Below are 23,989 nucleotides of genomic sequence, written 5' to 3'. Positions count from 1 at the left end.
GATTTCTCAGAAAATTAGGAAACAACCTTCCTCAAGACCCAGTAATACCACTTTTGGGTTTATATCCAAAGGATGCTCAATTGTGCCACAAAGACATGTGCTCAACTGTATTCATAGCAGCTTTGTTTGTCATAGCCAGAACCTGGAAACAACCTAAATGCCACTCGATTGAAGAATGGATAAGGAAAATGTGGTACATACACAATGGAGTACTACACAGCAGAAAAAATAACGACAGCTTGAATTTTACAGGAAAATGGATGGAGCTAGAAAACATTATTTTGAGTGAGGTAGCCTAGACACAGAAAGACAATTATCACATGTACTCACTCATAGGTGGTTTTTAAACATAAAGCAAAGAAAGCCAGCCTAGAAACCACAATCCCAGAGAACCTAGACAACAATGAGGACACTAAGATAGACTTACATAGATCTAATCTACATGGGAAGTAGAAAGTAGAAAAAGACAAGATCTCCTGAGTTAATTGGCAGCATGGGGACCTTGGGGGAGGATTGAAGAGGGAGGGGACAGGTAGGGAAGGGAGCAGAGAAAAATGTAGAGCTCAATAGATATCAATTTTAAAAAAAGGTCAGATCAGTACCAAGAAATGAATGGATCCTGCATACAATGAATGTTGAGACATTTGACTATGGTACTGAAGCTTAGGTAGGAGAAGCAATTTCCAATGCTATGAGGGGACACCAAAATGCCAAATGTTCAAATTGTGGTAGAACAGAACATCTGAGAAGGGATTGTAGACAAGGAATTCCTAGAAATAATGTCTCCTCTGGGAATGGCAAGAATAGACGGTCTCAATCTTCTGGAATATGTAGGAAAAGGTTGACATTGGACCAATGAATGCAGATCAACAAGACAGATAAGGCAACCTGATACCATCAGGAAACTCCTTGGGGGTCTTCTTGCAGGCCCCCAGGTCAAACATGGTCCAGTCATTCCCAGTCACTGTGGAGGACATGTCTCACCAGGAAAATTAGAAAATCTAGTGCCTACTGTAAAAAAACACACTGTTCTGGATGATGAAATAGACCTGGAGGATGAGTCAAAAACTCCAGTAGGAAATAGGAAACGTGTATTTTGGCAGACTTCTATAAATGATCAAAGACCAAAGCTAAGAGTGCATATAAATACATCATCATTGGGCTGGAGAGATGGCTCAGTGGTTAAGAGCATTGCCTGCTCTTCCAAAGGTCCTGAGTTCAATTCCCGGCAACCACATGGTGGCTCACAACCATCTGGAACGAGGTCTGGTGCCCTCTTCTGGCCTGCAGACATACACACAGACAGAATATTGTATTCATAATAAATAAGTAAATATAAAAAAATACATCATCATTGAGAGATTACTGGATATAGGTGTGGACGTGAGTATCATGACTCCAGAATCTTGGCATCCAAATTGACCTCTTCAAGAGGCAGATGCTCAATTCCTAGGAATTGAAACCCTATCTCAAGTAAAGCAAAGAACGAGATGGGTTGAATGCACAGGGCCAGAAGGACAGAAAGGAAGGCTGAAGCCATATGTGGCTAATATCTAATATTGCAGTGAATTTATGGGGTCATAACCTGTTGCAGCAATGGAATACCCAGATTATCATTCCTGCAGTCCCCAAAACTCATGTTTCTGGGAAGATTATTATAAGGTATTTTAAACTAAGGTCGCTAGCCATTCAGGCTGTACAAGAACACAAAGCAACCAGCAAACCATCAGAGGTACCAACGGCCTTTAAAATGGTTAACTGAGTAAAACCAATATGGGTTAAACAATGGCCTTTAACAGAAGACAAACTGCAGGCTGTAGAACAGCTGGTACAGGAACTGCTAGATGCTCAGCATATTGAAGAATCAATCAGCCCTTGGAATTCTCCTGTATTTGTTGTTAAAAAGAAATCTGGTAAGTGGAGAATGCTGACAGATCTAAGAGCTGTCAATAAGGTTATCCAACCTATGGGCCCTCTACAATCTGCAATTCCTCTGCCTTCTCTATTATCAAAAGGATGGCCTCTTATAGTTATTGATCTAAAAGATTGTTTCTTCACTATACCTTTACAAGAAAGAAAAGGATAGAGAAAAATTTGGCTTCACAGTGCCTACTTATAATAATTCTCAGCCTACTAGGAAATACCAATGGACCATCCTCCCACAGGGAACGCTCAATAGCCCCGGCCTGCACTAATATTTTGTAAGTCAGCCATTGGAAATAATACATAAACAGTTTCCTAAATCTATAATTTACCATTACATGGGTGACTTTTTACTATCTGAGTCAAATGCAGATACTTTAGAAAGAATGTTTTTCCTAAACGGGGATTACAAATTGCTCCTGAAAAAATACAGAGAGGAGATTCAGTCAACTACTTAGGTTATAAAATAGGTTTACAGAAAATTAGAACACAAAAGGCACAAATTAGGAGAGACTGGTTGTGGACCCTGAATGACTTTCAAAGATTGTTAGGAGACATTTCCAGTCTACGACCACTATTGGGGATAACACCTCATCTAATACTTCACTGTCGATGGTGATAAAGACTTGAATAGTCCCAGGGAATTAACATCTGAAGCTGAAAAGGAATTGATTGTTGTTAAAGAGAAATTACAGGAGGTACATGTGGATAGGGTAAATCCAAATCTTAATTGTATTCTCTAGCCATATTGCCTTCCAGAATTTCCCCTCCAGGAATTTTAATGCAGAAGGAAGATATTATCTTAGAATGGATCTTTTTACCACAGAAACCAAGTAAAAAATTAAAAACTTATGTGGAAAGGGTCCCTGAATTATTACAAAAGGAAAATTGAGAATTCATCAATGAGCAGGTATAGACCCAGGAAAGATTATGGGTTTTTTTTATTGCTGATGAAATTTAAAAATTATGGGAAGACAATGAACCATGGCAAAGAGCTTGTGCTATTTTTTTAGGAGAGATTAATAGCAATTATCCCCCAAGCAGTAGAAATAACCTTATAAAGAGAACTTCTTGAATTCTTCCCCGAATTGTATGTGATGCTCCAATAAATGGAGTCCATACATTTTACACTGATGCAAATAAATCAGGGAAGGCAGGTTACAAATTAGAAGATTTAAGTAAGGTGGAACAAATCCCTTATAATTCTGTACAAAAGGCAGAGTTATATGGTAATAAGAGATTTCAAAGAACCTCACAATATAACCCCTTCCTGCACGCCTAACCTTGTTCCGGTTTCCTCGCTGTGTCTGTGAGTTTCTTTTCTAATAAAGAAAAACCTTAGTATACCCTATTCGGAGCTAGTGTGGGATTATTCAATTCTGATACAGTCATGTTTTTTTTTGTTTTATGAGACAGGTTCTCACTATGTATCCCTGGCTGTCCTGGAACTCACTCTGTAGACCAGGCTGGCCTCTGCCTCCCAACGCTGGGGTTAAAGATGTTTGCCATCAAGCCTGGCAGGAGTTGTGCCTCTAAAGCCGTGTGATTAACCAGAGAAGGGGGTTCTGTGCTCCCCCAGGCCTCTGGGGCTCCAGGAGAAGATGGCCCATCCTTACTTTTCCCTTTCTCCTGTGGAACTCAGCCACCTGGGGAGAAAGGAGCACATGAGCTGGGCCTGGCAAGAGTGAGCTGAAGTCTATGTGGATCGGAACTCTTTTAGTTTAATTTAATTTTGTTTTGAGACATCATCTCACTAGGTCCGTAAAGCGGAAGCTGCCATCCTGTCTCAGCTTCCCACACGCTGGGGTGACAGGCTTGGGCCACCATGCCTGGTGGTGATCCTATTTTTACAAGAACACATCATTGTGTTTCAACAAGAATGGTGGCTTGGGAGTCCAGATGGTCGAGTGGCTTAGGAAACTTGTGTAGCCTATGGCAGCGGCACACACCTTTAGTCCCAGCACTCGCGAGGTAGAGACAGAGGGATCTCTGTGACTTTGAGGCCAGGTAGGGTTACACAGTGAGAAAAACAAAGACAAGAAAACTGTTGCTTGAAACAGGGAAAAGGAATCCGATGTCCCAAGTGGACTATACCTACCAAAGATGAGAGCCTTTTCTGCCTGAGCTTCCAGATCGCGAGATGGATTTTTAGAGGGGCCCATGGACCACACAGGCTCCCTGGGATCAGATGTGGGGCCAGCTGGAGCCTCTAGGTTGGTGAAAGGTGCCCAGGCCCACTAAACAAAACCTTGTGACATGCAGAGCAAGGTAAGGGCTGAGGTCCCTGTTTCCAGTCATGTAGAGCAGGGGCTTCCGCACTCACCATGATGCCCGTGAGCAGACACACGCCCTTCCCGCAGTAGGTGTGCGGCACCATGTCTCCATAGCCGATGGACAGGAAGGTGATAGAGATGAGCCACATGGCGCCCAGGAAGTTGCTGGTCACTTCTTGCTTGTCATGGTACCTGGGGTTGGGGATAGACGGGGCTTGGTCATCCATGCCACCCTCACCACCACTGGTGCAGGCCGGGATGGGGGCACCGTGCCCTCTTCCTCCCCACGGTCTTTCCAGCCTCTCCCTTCCCTGAAGCCCACTCTGCACCCGGCCACGTCTGCCCTCCCTAGCCCCGTGACAGTGCCAAGGATGGCCCAAAGACACAGTCACATAGGTTAGACACTAGGAAGCACTTCCCACATCACAGCCAGCAAGGAGGCCAGAGGAATGAGGGCTGGGGGAGACAAAGGCCAGCAGGTGGCTGTAACATAAGGAGAGGGGGGAAGGGTGCCTGAGGCCTGGGTGTGGGCAGGGCCATAGTGGGTAGCCGGTAAAGGCAGCCTGCGATCTCACCCACTGCAGCTGTGGAGCCGGGTGCACTGCCTGGGATTGGCATGACTGGAAGTTGGCTCTTGGGGTGGTGGTGAGGGACTTCCCACAATCCCGAGTCTTCCAGAGTTCATTCTGGTTTTGGTTTTGTTTCTATTTTTCGACACAGGGTTTCTCTGTGGTTTTGAAGCCGGTCCTGGAACTAGCTCGGTAGACTAGGTTGGCCTCGAACTCACAGAGATCCGCCTGCCTCTGCCTCCCGAGTGCTGGGATTAAAGATGTGCACCACTATGCCTGTCAGAGATCATTCTGTGGTTAGTTATGATTTTGATTTTTTGTCTTTTTGAGATTGGGCATCATGTAGCCCAGGCTGGCCCCAATCTTGCTATGTAGCCAAGGATAACCTTAAACTCCTGATCTTCCTGCTCCATCCATGAGCTTTGTCCCCGCTCCAGACTGTAGCTACGGAGAGGCTTCAGGGTGATCAGGTGTGGGGATGAGAACTGCTGGAATGCCTGTGAGGTCACAGCAAGGCAAGGTGGCAAGCAGAGGTGGCCTAGTGTTTAAGCCGGTTTCCTGGCTCTGGGGACAACACGAGGAGCCCTAAGGTCCTGCCTCTCGTCAGCAGGGTGGGGTGTTGAGCGTGGGTCTCCCACCAAGGCCTTTCCTGACTAGGCACAGGGCAGATGAACCTCACAGTCCCCCAGGCACATCCTATGACCCCTGAGGACCTCAGTCTGCAGCTTCCTGGGGCCCATGTGTGACCTGGGACTCCTGGTTCCCAGAACTTAGCTGAAAAAGACTCTGGGCTCTGGGTTGTTCCTTGTTCCCAGCCATGCCCATCTTGGATGCCAGCTTACTCTCCTCACAGCTAATCTTAAACTCTTGGCTGCTGGGACAGCAATGGCAGGCCAAGGAACAGACACAATCCTCACAATAGATACGGAGGTCCACCCTGCAAGGGTCACAGGGTGGAGGGGAGACTCAGGGTCAGGTGGGGACCTGGGGTCTGGGTTCAAGGAGGCAGCCCTCAGTCACCTCTCACACACACGCACTGTCCAGGCCGCGACGATCCAGGAAGAGATGCTGAAGACCAGCAGTGCGGTGCCCGGGCAGATGGTCATGAGGGTCTTGGTGACGAACCGCGTGTTGAAGGTGACACGGTTGAGGGCCCCGATGCTGCGGCTGGAGGCGTCCGTGAAGATCCGACTGTGTAGGAGCATGACCCTAGCCAGCAGGTAGAGGCGCAGAAACATGGGGATGGACAGAAGCACGTCCAGGTCCGCCTCGGCCGCTGACGGCACCAGCGAAAAGGCCAGCCGCGCTGTCCACGTGAAGCGGTAGTGGCCGGGCACCGGGTGGATGGCACACACAGCTAGCTCCAGCGAGATCAGGGACACGCGTTCCCACGTCATGGCGATCCGCCAGTCATCAGCACCGTTGTCCACCAGGAACAGCTGAGGGAAGGGGATGGCTGGGTGGGTCCCCAGAGGATGGGGCCACCCTTCAGTGCTGGCCTAGCTCTCAGCCTCACCCAGCTAAGGAATTTAGACAAAAAAGTTTTTGTTTGTGTATTTTTAAGAGAGGGTCTCATGTAGCCCAGGCTGGCTCTGAATGCCTATGTAGCCAAGGATGACCCTGAAGTCCTGATCCTCATACATCAGCCTCCCAAATGCTGAGATGACAGGTGCAGAATACGCAATCCAGCTGGTTTGTTCTGCCTGTCGGAGACAGGGTCTTATCTCGGGCTGACCTTAGACCATCAGCAGCTCTGCCTCGGACTCCAAAGTGCTAGTGTAACAGGGTATGTGCGTGTTTCTCAGGCTCCAGTTCTAACTCAAAGCCTGAGGACCTGAGTTCAAGTTCCGGAACCCAAAGAAACGACTGCCACATGTTCACACACAAAATTAAAGGAAGTGTCGGGAAGAGGGCTGGGCTCAGGGCCACAAAGAACACCTTTCACAGTTCTAATCCCATCTTGCCCTGACCATGTCTGGCGTTAGGCCATGGAGGAGGACCCCAGGAGGAGGACCTGCAATCCTGAGGGGAACTGCCCACCCTCTGCGGGGTGCTGCGCTGACCCTGGGGAGGGACATGGGCTGATGTGATGCAAGCCGGGTGACACCTCCGCTGCCCACATGCCAACCACTGACCTCACCACTGTTAGCTCCCACCTTGACCCCCCTAGTCCTGCAGCTCAGAGTCTGTTTGTTCTAGCAATTTCCCTATCCTGGAACCTTCTCAGCCATGCAAAGCCTCCCTCAGCCTCCATCCCTCCTCCACCTTGGCCAAAACACTGCAGGTGGAGATGAAGGTTTCTCGGACACCACCCAGATAAGGGGGTGCCTGGAGGGAAAACAGGTCTTGGCTGAGCACCCACTGTCCTCCCAGCAATGACAGGAAAATCCGTGGCTCCAGCCTGGGCTATGTGAGGTCCTGTCTCAAAAAACAGAAAGCACTGCTGGGCAGTGTGGCACACGCCTTTAATCCCTGCACTTGGGAAGAGAGGCACGCGGATCTCTGAGTTAGAGGCCAGCCTGGTCTTCTATAAAGCATGTTCCAGGACAGCCAGAGCTTTTACACAGAGAGACCCTGTCTTGAAAAAACCAAAGCAAACAAACAAACAAACAAACAAACAAACAAATCCCAGAAAACAATCTCCTGAAAAACAGACAGGGTGGGACATTGGGGGGTTGAGGGGGGCACTATCCCAGAGACCGCCTGTTTCAGGTCCTGCCACCCCATCCTGTGCTGGGTCACGCCTTCGGGTACCAACCTGGATCTCGCGGGCGTGGTAGAGGACAACAAGGCCAAGCAGGATGAGCGTGGACAGGCTGATCAGGCATTTCAGGGCGAATGAGCACAGGGACTCCTGCACAGAGACGGGATCTGTCCTTGTGGCTCCCCCCCCCCATGTCCCCAGGGCTGCTAGGGCTGCCTCACACCCCTGTGGTCCATTGCAACCTCTGCGTGCAGCCACATGCACCCCCTCCTGCAGCCCCAACCCCAGGCTGAGCAGATGGGGGACGGGACCTACCTTGGTGTACACACCCCAGGACAGCTCTGTTTCTGTTACCATGACGACAATCCCAAACATTCCAAAGATGAGAGCATAGTCACTGAGGCGTTTGCGCTTCTCGAAGAGGGCGCGGCGATGGCCCAGGCGGTGGCTGACTGTTGAGGGCTTCCCAGAACCTGGCCGGGCCTCATCTGCCTCTTCCTCTTCCTCCTGCTCCTGGAGATGGCCCCTAAGGTCACCAGGTGACAACAGAGCAGGCTGGCCCTTGGCCACCATCTGCAGGCCTGGGCCTTGGGCGCCTGGCTGTGGGGGGCGGCCTGCCTCAGGGTCCACAGGCTCCCAGCCCAGGAATCCATGCCTGCTGCCCAGAGGCTGCCCTACACTGCCATTGTGGCTGCGGCTACTCATGGCCACCTGCCTCCCTGGGCTGGACTTGCAGCAGGCCCGTGTGGGCCCGGCATGGCTCAGCAGCGGGGCTCCCGGACAGACCTGTGAGAGAGAGAAAACAGTGGACGTCACCATGGCCACTCCAGGACATGCTAAGGCCCAGGAGGATCCAGAAGGCCCTGACCATCTGAAAGGGGCTGAAGCCAGTGCGCGCCTTCTGCTCCAAAGCCTGCCGTGGCTCCCCAGCACCATCCTTGCAGACACCAACACGCCCGGCACCCACCCTGGTCCACGAGTCCCCTTCCCCTCAAGCTGCTGAGTCGGTATCAGGTGACGTGGTGCCCTGCGTGTCCACAAGGCTTACTGCACGCCTCTCTCCACGATGCACGGATGAAGATGCAATTTGGGGCTGTGACTCAGCTGCCCCACACACGTGCCAAGCGCAGCCCAGGAGCTGCCATGTTCGTTCCCTGAGACAGCCTCCTCCTGGACACAGGGGGAGGCTCCACAGTGGGCAGAGGGACTCCACGTGGGTAACCCACCAGTCCTGGACTCACTCTTCATTTGAGCCTCCAGTTAGAAGGACTGTCTGTAGCCCCAGCACAGGGGACTCCTGATCCCATCCATAAAGACAGTAAAGCCCAGGGAGGTCGGGCTACTCGGCCACACCATATGAGGGCAGAGGCGAGTGAGAGGGAACCAGCCTGGTCCTGTTGAGCTATGAGCTGGGGACACCAGGCTGGTGACTATCCTGTGCTTCCTTCACCTGGCCTGAAACACCAGCTCAGCACCCACAAACCGGCCCTCTGTGGGCTCATTCACTTTCATGTACTTTAGGGATGGGCTGTGATGCCCAGGATGGCCTTGCTTGCGACGCACACCAAGTGCTGGGGTGCCAGGTGTGTGGTATATGTCCCGCCATCTAAGCAGTTGGGGAGGCTGAGGCAGGAAGCTCTGGACTGCAAGGCCAGCCTGTGCTACATAATGAGTTTGAGATCAGCTTAGGGTATACGAGATCCTAACTCAAAATTAAATACAATAAAACCGGATCAATAGGTGTCCCTTGCTGTGGGTCTCTGGAGGGACCCACCTCCCCGCACCCCTCCATAGGAACCACACAGTGAAAATGGACCAGTGTGGGGCCACTTCCCCAGCAGCCAGAGGATGGGTGAGGCGGAAGAAGGAGCCCAGATCCCCCCTCAGCAGGCTCACTGGCTCCTCGGGATGACCGCTCTGCTTGCCCTTTGCCCACCGGCCGCCAGAGAGCTTACTGGGCCAGACTGGCAGCCCAGAGGCTGTCACGGAGTACCCTGACCACGGTGCAGAGTGGCCCGCGAGTGCGTGCTCAGTGCACCCTTTGCACGGGTTTTGTGGGCTCAGCGTCCCCCGCTTGTAACCTTCCTCACCGGGGTCACGCTCACCCGCTCTCCTGTATCCCTGACCCTGACCCCGCGGAGACACCATTCCCAGCTGCGTCCCCAGTCGCGTGACCCAGGTGCTCGCGATTACCGGCTTCCCGCTTCCTCACGCCAGTACCTGCGGGCGAGGCAAGGACCTGCACCCGCGTGCCAGCGCGTCCCCGCCGCGGCTGGCCGGGGTGGGGGGCGGCGCCCGCCCCTGATGAGTGGCGCCTTGGATTGGCTGAGAGCGTCAGGCCCCGCCCCCATGACCCCGCAGGCCCCGCCCACGCTTAAAGCTCCCTCCTGGGCGCTTGGCAAGAACGGGGAACACAGGAGATGGACAGCTGTGTATGGGCCACCCGTTGTCGCGAGGTGTCCTGCACACTGGGGATCTCATCTTTGTGGACAGACAAGCCCGCTCACCTCAGGGATTCCCCAGTCCTGAACCCCAACAGCCTTGCAGGCAAGAAGAGCTCCAGGGATCTGGAGTCATCCGGGCTGGGGAGACACCCCCTCTCCAAGCCTCTGTCTTCTCACCAACCCTCCCTCATGCAAGTGTTTTGAATTAGGGTTTCATGTAGCCTAGATGGCCTCAAACGCACTGTGTAGTCCAGGCTTCCCTAGAACTCACCAGATAACCTAGGTTAGCCTTTAGGGGTTTTGTAGCCAAGACTGACCTAGTGCTCCTGCTCCCCTCTGCATTCTTGGGCCACCCCACCTAGCTGCTCCAACGCTTTTGTGGTCTTGTGCTTTTTTGACAGGGTCCCACTCTGAAGCCAAGGCTGATCTTGAACTCACTCACTGAAACCCTTCTGCCTCAACCTCCTTGTTAGGGTCCCCCCCCCCACCGCCATTAATAATGCCATTCCTTACCAGCTGGGAGCTCCTCCGGGACAATGCTTCCCCCTGTTCTCTCAGCGCAGCTCAGAGCCCTGCAGAAAGGACTGAGGGCAGGTCTGTGGCTGGAAAGTGGCGGGAGTTGGTGACTGTGCTCACCTCACAGCAGAGCCACCAACGTCTCAGATCCAGATCAGCCACTGGGACCACCGCCACATCTGTCCACACAGATAGAGCCAGGTAGGACTAGCTTGGGGTGACAGACAAAAGTGGGCTCTGAGAGACACCAGAGTGATGTGCCTTTGCAACCCTGCTGGGGCCCAGGAGCATCATGCTCTGTCTCCAGTCCCTAAACTTCCGGCCCACTGGGCCACCTCGACCTTGAGGCCACAGGCTGTCTCACTGACTGTCACCCACTTGGACCACCCAGGAATCATTTTTGCCCTTGAGAAAGGGTCTTGTGTATCTGAGGCCAGGCTAGAAATCACTGCAGCTCAGGACGACCTTGAACTTCTGATCCTCCTGGGTCCTGGGATGACAGGCACGGGCCATCAAGCTCCATTTGAGGCACACTGAGAGCAAGCTGCCCGCAGTTCCCAGGGAGTGGAGCATGCCCTGGTTTGTCCCTGCCCAAGTAACCCTCCTTCAGGTCCATCTCGTCTCGGTGCCCATGGTCAACCGTGGCCCCCACACCAGCCACCCTTTCACAGCCTCAACAGTCACTTCTGCCTCTGAGCTGTGTCCCTTTTCCTCTCCAGAGCCCCTCCACGAGGTATCCTAGCAACCATTTGGGATGGACCCGAGGCCTGCAGGAACCTATGGGACAGGGTGTGAACAACTGCACCTTCATCCTAGGTCTGGGTCCCAGGGAGCCACGGTGGGCAGGAGGGGACCTGGGGGCCACGGGTACAAGTACTTGAGACACCACTGTGACTTCCATGACAGGAAACCGCCTTAGAAAAAGGGGACCGCAGGGACACTGACACTAGGGAACCTGGTCAGGCCTGGAGGTGCCTGAGACATGGCTGATGCCGAGGTGGCCTGGATACACACTCTCCTCTGAGCTCCGTTCCCCAGCAGCTGAAATCAGCCAGCACGGAGGCACACACAGGAGTTAAAGGCCAGCCTTTCCCACATAGACAGGGAGCCATCCTGGGCTACAGCCCTGTCTCAAAAGGAAAACGCAGAAAAGATGGGAGGAGGCTGGTCATGGCTGCAATGGAGTGGGGTGCGCAGGGGTGGGGTGCACAGGGGTGGGAGGAGGCTGATCATGGCTGCAGTGGAGAGAGGTGTGTAGGGGTGGGAGAAGGCTGGACATGGCTGCAGTGGGGTGTGCAGGGGTGGGTGTGCAGGGGTGAGAGGAGGCTGGTCATGGTTGCGCTAGGGTGGGGTGCGCAGGGGTGGGGTGTGCAAAGGCCTTGGCACAGAAGGGGAGAGGTAAATTGCAGAACTTGGGGCGCACATATTGGGGAACTGATTCTGGGCTATCTGGGGCTCAGAGGTCCTGGATTCACCCATCAGCGTGCCTTGGACCCGTCCTGCGTACAGAGCTTGTATCTCAGGGACAGGGAGGCGGAGGGGGGGCACATCTCCCCAGCCCTCTCCGGGAAGGAGCCCCCCCAAACCCCCCCCCCCTGGCCCGATTTAGACATGTCAAAGCCCCGTCCCTCACCCTGCAGCCAGCAGACCCACCCTTGGCCCCCACACTCAAGGCCAAGGTGCCAAAGACTTCTCACAGGCTCAGCTGTGGAGGCCCAGTATCAACAGTGACCCTGAGCCCAAACTTCACAGTGAGGCCTCCTTCAGAAGTAGCATTTGATGGGTTATTGTTGTTTGTTTGTTTTGTTTTAAGACAAAAGGTCTCAGTCTGAACTGTAAACACAGTGTCCAGCACGGGCCTTACATATAGTGACTAACTATGCAGTGTTTGTTGATGGACTAAGATCCATCCCACGGGAGCTCAGGGCTGACCTTAGATGTCAGTCAGGAGTGGAGGTGGGAGAGGCAACATGGGAGTGGCAGGGTCTTCTGGACCAGCCTTAATGCCACTCTCCAGGTTGTGTGACACTGGGCAGGTCACCAACTTCTTCAAACTGGCTTTTCACTCCTGCTGGGGGACAGAGCCAGGCACAGCCTGAGGTCACTGCTGCCAGGCCTTTTCCCTTTAAGCCTCAGGAGTTTTATGTTTTTTTTTTTTTACAGGTTTTTAATTTTTTCCTTTGTTTGTTTTTCTGTTTGTTTTTGTTTTTTGAGACAGGATCTCACGGTGGAGCCCTGGCTGTCCTGGAACTCACTCAGGAGACCAGGCTGGCCTTGAACTGACAGACTGGCCTGCTTTTGCCTCCTCAGCAGTGGGTTTATGGTGTGTGCCTCTACGCCAGGCTAAACATTTTTTTTTTAATTTAGGAATATCAAGATGGCTCAGCAAGAGTACCCACTGCTCCCCCAGGGGTTAGGGATCCCCAGCACCCACATCAGGAGGATTCCTCCCATAATCCCACCTGTACTGCTTACTGACACATGGATACAGACATGTGCTTTAAAAGAATCAAAATTAGTTCTCTAAAAATTTTTAATTGAATTTAAGTTTGTGTGTGTGATTTTTAAAAATAGGGACAAGGTTCATATCACTCTGTCCTCAAACTTGCTAGGGTCAAGGCCAGCCTCAGACTTCTGAGCTGTCTGTATCCAACTGCCCAGTGCTTTATTTATTATATTGTGTCTGTGTGTGTGTGTCTCTTTCTGTCTCTGTGTGGGGTGTCTCTGAGCAGCCAGAGGGTGTCCCGTGTCTGTGAATTATCGTGACTTTATTCCCTTGAGACAGGGTCTCTCACTGAGTCTGGGACTAGGCTGGCAGCCAGCAAGCCTGCTATCCTCCTACCTGCTCTGGATCCAAGGCCGATCACACCCTGGTCTCCCACCCTGGCCTCCCACGCTGGAGTCCTGAGCTCTGTCTCTAACCACCACCTCCAGGTCCTACCTTTGCTTTTCTGCTGCTGTTTTTTGAGACAAAGTATCAATGTGCATCCCAGACTGTGCTCCCACCTAAAGTCCTCATGACTGCTTCCCAAGGGCTGGGGTGAAAGGTTCCTACCCACGGAGGTGACCAGGGTGAGAAAACTCAACCTGAGGTTCAAGGGGCTCTCAAGGCCACTAACCTGAGGCCTTTCTCTTAGTCCCTCGCCGTTGGCCCTCCGCGCGGCAGGACAGATCCACCTGTGGTTCCTCTCTTCTCCGTACCTATAAAGATCAGATATTGGTACCGGATGGGACAGCACCAGAGCGTTCCTTTTTTTTGGTTTTTCGAGACAGGGTTTCTCTGTAGCTTTGGTGCCTGTCCTGGAACTAGCTCTTGTAGACCAGGCTGACCTCAAACTCTGAGAGATCTACCTGCCTCTGTCACCTGAGTGCCAGGATTAAAGATGTGCGCCACTACAGTCCAGCTAAAGATATTAACCCCTGCATTCTTTGAGGTTGATGGCTTTAGTTAAGTGTGGAGACACACATCTGTATTTGAGGAGGGAAGATCTCAGGCTCCAGAACAGCCTGGGTGTCCAAGTAAGACATTGTATTTTTTTTTTAAAGCAAAGAAACAAAAAATCTAAACAAACAAGCAAGACCCCCAGGCTGGATGAGGTGGCCCAGGCTTTTAATCCCATCACTTAGGGGGCAGAGAAAGGCCAACCTCTGAGCTCAAAGTCAGTTGGGACTATGTGATGAGACTTTCTCCCCAAATACAATGAAATGTTTCATTTGTCAATGATTGGGTGTCCCTAAAGCTGCCCTAGGCCCATGCCAGAGAGGCCTCACATCTGAGCCTGTCCGAAGCACTCCCCATTTCCCTTCCACCTTCTGGTTCCTCCTCCGCTGCTGTGAACTTGAAAGTGCCAATTCTGTCTTCCCAGGATGTGGGCAAGGGGCAGCGGCTGTGTAGGTAGAACAGACAGTGCCTGGGGAGGGCAGGGGCTGCCAAGGTCACTCTGTCGGCCCCCTCCAGACACCTGCCCCCTGGGCTTTTCCCTGCTAAGGTTTCAGGCAGTCTCCAAGCTCCTTCGCAGCCAAGTAGACAGGGCACTCGTGAACCCTGGGGACCCTAATTTAATCTCTGTAATTCCTGGGAAGCAGTTTGAGGGGCCTTACATTCCAAGTGAAGGCTGGATGGGAAAAACCCAGACAGGACCCCACCCGAAGGAGGGTAGGCTTACGACTGCTCTGCCGGCTGCCTTGCTGGGTGACCTTGGGTGAGTACTAGCCCTCTCTGGACCTACCCACCGCAGGGGCTGACACAAAGAAAGCAAGAGCTAAATTCTGTGGGTCTGTCAGGTCATCTCCGACGCTTCCATCCTCCACAGCTGGGGGAATCCCCGCCAAACATAGGCACCAATGCCCCAGGAAGGTACTATAGGAAGTCTCGAGGACTGCCACCACGCCGTGTGACTAGCAGTCCCCAGCCTCACCCTGGAGCTCAGCCCCTTCCCCCAGGGACTCAGGGCTAGTTCTGGGGTAGTCTCAGCTTCCCGTGGTCTGGGGGAAACGAAGGGGCACCCTGCAGGTACCTGGACTTGGAAAGCCACTTAAAGAGACACCCCCACCTCATCGCCCTGTCATTCTGCCACCCTCCCCCTGCTTCCGTCTGTAACTCACCAGCAGTCTCCGGCCTCAGCTACTGGAGCCCCTGCGTCCCGGCCCGAGAGCAAAACCAAGTGAACAGGCGGCCAGGCAAGGGCGTGAGAACCGAAGAGCGCGCGCCACCGCAGCGCGGACCCCAGCCCCCGGCCCGCTGGGGACGGTCAGGTGTCTCCTCCGCGGCTCCCAGTGCGCTCCAAGGGCTGGGGCGACCCTGAGTGGCCGCTGGTTTAAAGCGCGCAGTTTACAGACAGGGGATACTGAGGCTACGACGGGGACAGGGAATTCGTGCCCCTCACCCCAGTCAGGGGCAGCAGCCTTTGCCTCCCCCAGGGCAGTGCGCTTTAGCAAGAAGCTGAGCCCGAGAGGCCCAGTCCAGGGGCAGGGGATGGTCAACGGGAGGGACGCCTGGACACTCCCGCAGCTAATGACGCGGCCCAGGCTGGAAGGTCCCAGTTAGGAGGGGAGGGGAGTCTAAGTGACCAGAGAGGCAGGCGGAGAAAACTTATCCATCCCCTTGCCTGACTGGGAGACGCCGCCCACGCAGCCGAGCCCCCCCCCACTTCGCCGCTGACAGCGGAGGCTGGGGTGGCGGGACCGTGAAGGTCAAATCACCCAGACAGAACAATGAGCCTCCTGGGGTCTGGAGTGTTTAAGGAGAGGGCGAGCAGAGCCTGGGCTGGGGAGAGGCTCTTTTGATGATCTTGACCAAATCCAAGCCTTAGTTTCCCCAGCTCACCTCTGAGGTGGCTCTCAAGATTGAGATTTGGGCCGCTAGCTATGTCTTGCTTTGTCCTCTCAATGTGGTCCCCCACCAGCCACCCTCGTAGCCCCTCCCACCAGGCCCCACCCCTGAGCACCCACCCACCTTCTGCCACTGTCTGAGGCAGGGGGATTTCCTCCTGGGAGCCTGGAGGTCTCTAAGAGCCTCCATCATTTTTCTTTGCTGTTGTTATTTTGGGTTTTGTATTTTTTCCCTCCCCTTTTCTTCCATATGTTCTAAAAATAGCCGTCCCCCTCTCGCTGGTCCCCCCAGCCCCGCAGCACGTCGTGAGCTGCGCCGCGCTCCCGCGCTCCCGCGGTGGCTGGGGATTCCTCAGATGGGCGGGGCTGGGATGCGCCGGCAACACGCGGACTGTGGGCAACCCTCCCTCCGCGGAGCCGCGGGGAAGACCCGGAGAGGGAAGACAGAGAGCGGGACCTCGGGGTGTGCAGGACAGAGCTAGCGGGAGGGCGGCAGATACGTGGCGCCACAGGACACCTCCCCTCGCGCTGTGTCCCGATGCAGAAAGTCGAGAAGCGGTGGGGACAAAGGATTCCATCGTGGTGGGGACCCTGAGCCTGAGTGGAGTCCCGGAGTCACGGTTTGCCTACAATCCCTGCCTCGTGACACACCTTGATGGCCCGGTGACAGGTCACATTCTCATCCCGCATACCTCCCTCTCTCTTCCGGCCTTCCGGCAAGCGAGAAGACCAACTTGAGTTCTCCCGAGCCCCACCCTGACCAACCCCAGCGTCCCTCGGGACCGGTCCAGTCTCGGAACCCTTGCCAGCTCCGCCCTGTGACAACAGTTCGCACTCCTCTTCCACAGCCTCAAGGTGACCGTCCCCTGCCGGCGTCCGCACTGGCCACCTCGCCAGGATTTCACGTCCCTACAGTTCTCCGTTCCCAGGAGAAAAAGGAGCCAAAGGCCACTTGGCGAGCAGGAGCTGCATCTGGGGCGACCCACCCTCAAGAAATGAGGGGCTGTGCAGAGAGACACTTAGGAAGGGTCTTTGGACCCAGCCCAGAAGGTCCTTCGTGCCTTCTGCGGGGCGTCCCCGAAACTTCAGGAACACAGTGGGGCTGCCCCGTCGCTGGGGACCTCGGTCCCAGGGACCGAGGACAAGGAGTGTTCAGGGTGTCGCTGGGGCCTGACCCTCCTTGCGGTTCACTTTCCCCACAAAGGAAGGATGAAAGGAAGCAAGCTTTGTGCTAAGGACAAAGGCAGCCGTGCGGCGGCCCACGACAGGAGACTGAGTCTCGCGCAGATGCGTCCGCGTGATGCCTTGGGAAGCGCGCAGCCAGGGTCCTGGTCCAGGAGGACGCCAGGGGCGCTCACGTTGAGGGCGCCACGCCTTTGCACGTTCTTGTACTCTGGGCTGGAGTTCAAGGCCCGGGATGCGGACTTGGAGGGGGTTATGGGAAGGGGTGGGGGGTGGGGTTGCGGGGAGATGGTAGGCACAAGGGGAAGGGGAGGGGAGAAGATGGGGGTGGGGAGACTCTAGGAAGAAGACGCTGGGGAAGAGGTTGGGGGTGGGGAGCTGAGGAGCCAAATTATGGCTGCAGTTTCTGTGTCTGTGATCTATTTTTAATATTTAGACAAGGCCTCTTGGAGCCTACGTTGGCCTCGAACTCCTAATTCTCCTGTCTCCAAGAAGTGCTGGGCTCACAGGTGTGCAGGGCCGCGAGTTTGGTAATTCCTGGGTCAGGCGGGGCGACAGGACTAGGACGCCGGGCTCCGCTGCAGCACCGCGGGGGTCCCTTTGTCCCTGCCGCCTCGGCCGCGTCCTCACACGGAGGGAAAACCCTGTTCCGGCGGCGCATGCGCAATCCGCCCGACTTCCCCTTTCCTTTTACTCTGCAGCCCCCGCGCGGATGCCATGACGACCGCGAGGGCGGGAATGTGGGGAAGACCCCGCTGGCAACCCGCCCCCGCCGCCCTTGCGGGGAGCTCCACTCTGGTTCGAGCCGGTTTCCCCGGACTGCGTGGGCGTTGGGGCGGTGGAGGATTCCCCTAGTCCCCATGGACTTGCAGCTACTGGCGCATGCGCGCGGGAAATGCAACCCCCCCTTCCCCGTACAGGGAAAGCCCAGGTGAAGAACAAACTACTCTGCGCTTGCGCGCAACTCCCCCCCTCTCTCTCTCTCACCCCCTCCCGGAGCCGGGGATTTCCCTCTCCTAGTGCGCAGGCGCGGGCCGGGATTCCAGGCGACGCGACTTTGCTACAGAACAAAGGCTGTAGCCTGGTCTTTCCGCACCTGTCTGCGTAATATTTATTTTGACACTGTGTCCCTGTATATGGCTCAACCTCGCTTTGGACTTACAGCAATTCTCCTGCCTCAGAATGGCGAGAGCCACAACACATGGCTCTGGTCCTTTCTATTCTCTCTGCAGGAACTCCCCTGCGTGGCTCCCCATGCTTTGCAGTGGGCCCCACGCCCCTACTCCCTCTGCTGGCTTCTTCCTGTCACCAGGAGACCTAACTGGCCAGTGGGCGGCTCGTGGGGTCCATGAAAGCTCGGGGCCCCAGCAGGAGGAAGGTCAACCTTGGCTAATCAGACCCTGTCAACGATTATGTGCATAATCATTGTATGGACACGTGTCTGTACGTACATATGTGTGCGCACCACATTTGTATCTGGCCCGTGGCACTCCAGTGTGAGGCACCATGTGGCGCTGGGATCGAACCTGGGTCCTCTGCAAGAGCAATGAGTGCTCTTACCTACTAAGCCCTCTTTCCAGCTCTCTGAATAATTTTCTTTTTCTTTTTTTGGAGAGGTGTCTGTAGTCCAGGTTGGCTTTGAACTCTGAACTCTGGAAATTCTCCTGCTCCAGTCTCCCAAGAGCTGATGCACCTGGAGCCAAAAAGCATTGGTGGGCTCCTCCACCTAGCGTTCGCGTCCCAGCAGCCGTCACTGGGTGAGGGATGGGTAGCACGGGAGTGCACTAGACACAGCTAAGGGGCGCAGCGTGACCACCCAGCTGCTGAGTCGCTGCCACACCCCTTGCAAGGGGCCTTCCTATTCCTTCCCTTAACCCTCACCAGGCCTTTTCCAGAGATGCCAAGCACCCTCTAGTCCTGTTCTCGGGGTTCCAGAGCTGTGTCCAGTCATTGTTGGGTACCTACCCTCTCTCCCGACAACCCGCTTAGAACCGTCGAGCCCAAACTGGCCTTGGCATCACCCCAGAGCAAGGATAGCCGTGAACTGCTGACTCTGCCGAGTGCTGAGATAGCAGGCAGGCACCCCGAGTGAGTACTGGGATGGCAAGCATGCACCCCCATATCTAGTTTAGGAATTTTTTCACTTCCCAGTTCTGAGGCCGGAGCCAAGTGCTATTGGTCAGTCACATTCTTGACTCCTCTGGACGCACTGATCTTACAGGGCTTACTGCCCCAGACTCTTCTAGGCACACCCCCTGGAGCGGCAGCTAAGCCTGTGCACCGGTGGGTCCTTCTCTCACACTCTTCAAGGCCTAGTTCATGAGACACTGGATCAAAACCAACTCCTTCGGCGCAGCCCTGGCCCTTTGGAACCTGGGAACACCTGCAGGGAGACCTGTTTTCCTCTTGGTACAAGAAACAGAGATCACAGGTCTTGAGGGGGACTGTTGCTATGTAGAGAGAATCCAAGAAAAAACGGACTGAGGAGACAGGCGGCAGATGATGACCTTGTGTGTGGCTGTCACCGTGGGACCTGATATCTGCCCTTGTGCCTTTGTTGCCCCAAGATGGCCATTTTAAAGTTCTGGGGCCACTGGGGCCAGGAGTCCAGCAGCTCAGTGCCACTTCTTAGGCAGGCCGGAAGTTCTCTGCTCTCCAGTGAGTGCTCCTCACCGACCACACCCCCAGCGTACTTCGTGTCCAGCCTCTCTGCAGTAGGGACACGGCCAGGGTCTAAGAGCCCTCAGCATACTGGCAGGCAGTTTGCACTGCCTACACAGGTATGTGGGTCTCCCCGGGCCCTCTCTGATCCTCAGGGTTAGTGCTAGAGCAGAGAAAGCAGTTCTGGGTTCACACCGCACCGTCAATGGTCCACCTGCCGTCCTCAGCTGGCCCAGCACCCTCATGTTCCCTGCCTCATACCTCAGCTCAGGGTGAGTACAGCCCGAGGCTGCCCCTGCTGCTGTGTGGCCTCAGCCATCTCTGCAAACCCTGCCCCGTTGTGCGGGGGCTGGCAGGTTTGGACATGTCCATTACACCATGCCTCCCTCCAACCGTCCCCACCACACATGACATGGGTCTCAGGCAGCCTCGCCACAGCCTTTATTGGGCAGGCGCTCAGCCGGGCTCCATAGGGCGCACAGGGGCTGGGTGTTGCTCAGAGCGGGGACCCTCTGGATTGCTGAGGGCAACTCACTGGCTCGGAACTCTCTGAATCCCCAGGCCTGGCTGGGGGACGCCTGGACTTGGATGAGCTGGACCTGGACAAGCTGGACTCATGCCTGGTTCTGTCACTTGGGTGCATTGAAAGGCAGCGCACGCTGGTTCATAGGGTTGTCTGGTGAGCGCAACCACTCCTTCTTCAGCAGCTGCTTCAGCTGCGACAGCCGCATGTTGGGGTTTTCCTGCTTCAGTCTCGGCAGCTGTACCTCCTCGAACGCGGTGAAGGCCGCACGCATACGGCGCTCGGGGTGCCGGTCTGCATCCTCTGCCACACTGTGGGGACTTAGAGTCAGCTCTCAAAGTCCATGCCTAGGCCCCGCCCATGCCTGCAAGGCCCCGCCCCACCACCCACAGGCCACGCCCACCTGAGCACTGCTATGGCGTCCTCTACAGTGCGGGCCTCCAAGCTGCCCTCCTCCTGCGCCCGCCTGTTCAAATTCTCCTCCAGGGGCAGCTCCAGGTGGCTCTTGACCTTCTCCACTGGAATGGGAGGGGGGGGGGATAGACAGGGACAGGATGTGAGCAGCTGCGGTTAGGGGTGCACTGCCCCCCTGGCCCCCCCACCACACACCTGGCTCAGCACGCTGCTCTCGGCGCAGGGAGTCCTCGATCTGCGCGCGGGTGACCTTTGTGGATGCCACGCGAGGGGCCTTGCCGCCCTTGAGCCGGGAGTCCTCCTCCTCCAGCAGGCGCTGTGTCTCCTTCTTGCGTTCCAGCTGCTCCAGACGTCGCTTCTCCTTCTCCTCCTACGACAGTATGGGGTCACCACGGGGGGCTGTATCTATCTAGATGCCTCCTGAGGCACCCCGGGTGGGACCCAAGTGGGTGCTGATCCCTTCCTTTCGATCCCCCAGGGCGTTCTTGCAGCTAATGTGTTTCACAAGGGTACTCACTCCCTGAGCCTCTGCCCCAACCACAGGCAGGAAAGCCTATCTGAGTTCACAGTCAAAGGTGTTTGAGGGAGCTACTGGAGTCTGCCTCAGTTTCTCCCTCCGTCAGAGGCAGCAGCACCCTGCTCTCAGCCAGGCCCTGCCACTTTGCCTCTGGACAGCAGCTGCCCACTGGGACTCCTCCACAAGTCCTGGTCTTGCGACCTCTTCTGTCCGGAGGGCAGAGAGCCTGGGCAGCGTTGTGTGCTGGTAGATCCTGCGCCCAAAGAAGGGACAGTTTCCAGAAAGTTCCAAGAGCCCAGGACCAGGGGGTCATCAGTACTGAGTGAGACACACAAAAAACTTCTGATCATGGTTTGATCCTGTAGTATCCCGAGCTGTGGGGGAAGCTGAGGCAGGAAGAATGGCTGGGCACAAAGGGAGCCGGTACTGGACATCGCCTGCGGAGGGGACTATGGGTCTCTGTTGCCCCCTAGTGGGCTGACCTGTCAGCATGCCAGAAACTGCTCCTCAAGAACCAAGTTGGCACCTGGGGCTCAAAGGTCAAGAATGGGACACAATTAAGGCTGGGGACAAAGGCAGGACCACTTCAGCTAGCTGCTGCGTCCACATCCCTCCTTGGTTACCTAGGGCTGACCCCAGGCTGCAGCGCCACCCACCTTACGCTGCTCCTTCCGCATCACGTGTTTGTCCTCATCCTTCCAGTAAGCATCTTCCAGCTCCTTCTGTTTCTTGGCATCAGCTGCCGCCTTGGCTTCAGCCCTCCGTGCTCGGGCAGCTGCCGACTTGCTGTTCTCGCCCTGGAACTTCTTGGGCATCCCTCAGCAGGCTGCAGGGAGGACACTGTTGAGAGGGTTGGACAGTGGCCAATGCCCACCCATGACTTACAGACTACATGCAAAAACATTTTTAAAAATAGGGTCTCTGGGGCTAGAGAGGTAGCTCAGAGGTTAAGAGCACTGGTTGATCTTCCAGAGTCCTGAGTTCAATTCCCAGCAACCACATGGTAGCTGACAATCAACTCTAATGAGATCTGGCGCCCTTTTCTGGCCTGCAGGCAGAACACTGTATACATAATAAATCTTTTTTAAAAAAAAGCCAGGGTCATGCAGGGCGGTGGTGGTGCACGCCTTTAATCCCAGCACTCGGAAAGCAGAGGCAGGCGGATCTCTGTGAGTTCCAGGACAGGAACCAAATGCTACGGAGAAACCCTGTCTTGAAAATCCAAAATAATAATAATAATAAAAAATAAAAAAGCCAGGATCTCTCACTATGTAACCCAGATTGGCCAGAAAACGTGATTCTCTCTAACCCTTGTCAGTTGCTGGGATGGCAACGGGGCATACATACCCCTCAAGCAGGCTTTCCTCTCACATTAGGATAGGTAACCCTCTGCCTACACAACCTAGGCAGGGGCTCCACCCTGAGCCACGCCCCAGCCCCTCACTGGGGATCCTAGGCAGGGGACTATGGCTAGGTCTCTTCTGGGCCTTTTGAAATAACTTTTAAACTGCAATTACAATGTTGTACAAAAACTACCATTGCCTCATCCAAAAGACCCCATTTCAGCAATAGTCACTTCTGTTCCCTGTCCCAGCCCCTGATCTGCTTCATTTTCTGTCAACAGATTCTACACCACATGGTCTCTCAGGCTGCTTCACGCAGCAGGGCCTGTCGCTGTGTCGTTGGAGGGTACTCTATGGCAGCACACGCTGTGCCCAGTGCATCTGATCCCCTACCCGTATCATCACTGTAGTGGAGCCCTGTACCCTGCAGAACCTCACACTGGACTCTACAGATGAATGGACACACACACACACACGCACACCTTGGGGAGGCACTGTACAGCAACCAGAACCTTAACTGCGGGGCTGGTCAGTCACCCCAGGGCAGGTAGACAAGCTGAGGAGTCTGGCCTCACTCAGGTGAGGGAGGCTAAGCTGCTGGGACTATCAGGATCACATCTCTTCCCGTCAGGAGGGATAGATCTGTGATCCAAACACTTGGGAGCTTGAGGCATGAGGGTCACCCATTTCAGGCCATCTTGGCTATACAATGAGTCCATACCAAAAAGCAATCGTGGCTGAAATACCGCCACCCCAAAACCCACCTGCCCAAGGCTTGCAACACACAGGGCCTCAGAATTCCAGACTGCCTAGTGCCCTCATTCTCTACCCCCCCACATCCCCAACTCAGTGCCACAATGAGTGACAGTGCTGTGGGGTCCAGGACACCCGGACATCAGCACCTCGCAGCCTCTGTGTGAAGTCCCCCTTTCTGGCCCTACTGGAACCCTGTACCTCCATAGCCATCCTATCATGAGGAGCACTCCCCGGGGCAGGAATGAGCTGTGGGAAAGAGAAGGCAGCAGGACTCGGGACTCACTCCTATCTGGCTCACAAAGCCCCATCCAGCTGTTGTGTGTGAGCACAGCTGGGTGTAGACACCATGTGGACAGAGGGGACCAGTTCATGCAGGAGTGGAGGCTGTGACCTGGCTCCTAAGCACGACCCTGCCTGCTTCGGACAGTCAGGATGTCAGTCATATTGGAACACAGTGCAATGTGTAGCCCAGCAGCTTGGGTCCCCTCGCTTGTGGCCAAGGCACGCCCGTGTGTGCGCCTCAGTTTCCATACACACTGCCATGGGGCAGGCATCAGAGCCCCTGCCTGCACAAGACACCCCAGCTGGACCCCACCAAGCCGGCAGAGAATGGTCAGCATGGGCTGGAGAGATAGCTCAGTGGTTAGAGCATTGCCTGCTCTTCCAAAGGTCCTGAGTTCAATTCCCAGCAACCACATGGTGGCTCACAACCATCTGTAATGAGGTCTGGTGCCCTCTTCTGGCCTGCAGGGATACACACAGACAGAACATTGTATACATAATAAATAAATAAATAAATAAATAAATAAATAAATAAATAAATAAATAAATAT

The 23,989-nt window shown here is 54.8% G+C and overlaps 2 protein-coding genes across 12 annotated transcripts in view; both read right to left on the bottom strand.

Annotated features, from left to right (window-relative positions):
• The window catches only part of Kcnn1 (potassium calcium-activated channel subfamily N member 1), a 33,397-nt gene extending 17,899 nt beyond the window's left edge, over positions 1 to 15,498 (bottom strand). For 2 of the 9 annotated variants that reach the window (XR_007589459.1, XM_050127648.1), the window contains exons 1-6: positions 15,035 to 15,498; positions 13,549 to 13,630; positions 7,785 to 8,255; positions 7,524 to 7,619; positions 5,786 to 6,204; positions 4,247 to 4,388 (exon numbers count right to left, since the gene is read on the bottom strand). Coding sequence is in view for 8 of the 9 variants with exons in the window: in XM_050127648.1 (XP_049983605.1) it covers positions 4,247 to 4,388; positions 5,786 to 6,204; positions 7,524 to 7,619; positions 7,785 to 8,174 (1,047 nt within the window). In the remaining variant the exon portion in view is untranslated. The other 7 variants (XM_050127649.1, XM_050127650.1, XM_050127651.1 and 4 more) reach the window with 7 other exon arrangements.
• A 4,524-nt stretch (positions 15,499 to 20,022) lies between these two features.
• Ccdc124 (coiled-coil domain containing 124) overlaps positions 20,023 to 23,989 on the bottom strand; it is a 5,179-nt gene continuing 1,212 nt past the window's right edge. For 2 of the 3 annotated variants that reach the window (XM_050127760.1, XM_050127761.1), the window contains exons 2-5: positions 21,714 to 21,883; positions 20,736 to 20,910; positions 20,530 to 20,644; positions 20,023 to 20,437 (exon numbers count right to left, since the gene is read on the bottom strand). In XM_050127760.1, coding sequence (XP_049983717.1) covers positions 20,233 to 20,437; positions 20,530 to 20,644; positions 20,736 to 20,910; positions 21,714 to 21,872 — 654 coding nt within the window. In that variant the 5' untranslated portion in view covers positions 21,873 to 21,883 and the 3' untranslated portion in view covers positions 20,023 to 20,232. Of the gene's footprint in view, positions 20,438 to 20,529; positions 20,645 to 20,735; positions 20,911 to 21,713; positions 21,898 to 23,989 lie in introns of all 3 variants that reach the window. The other variant, XM_050127759.1, reaches the window with a different exon arrangement.

This window comes from Alexandromys fortis, unplaced genomic scaffold (genome assembly GCF_014885135.2).
Source record: "Alexandromys fortis isolate MF-2015 unplaced genomic scaffold, M_Fortis_MF-2015_v1.1 scaffold_284, whole genome shotgun sequence".
Lineage (NCBI taxonomy): Eukaryota > Metazoa > Chordata > Mammalia > Rodentia > Cricetidae > Alexandromys > Alexandromys fortis.
This window is presented reverse-complemented; position numbering and strand designations above follow the sequence as displayed.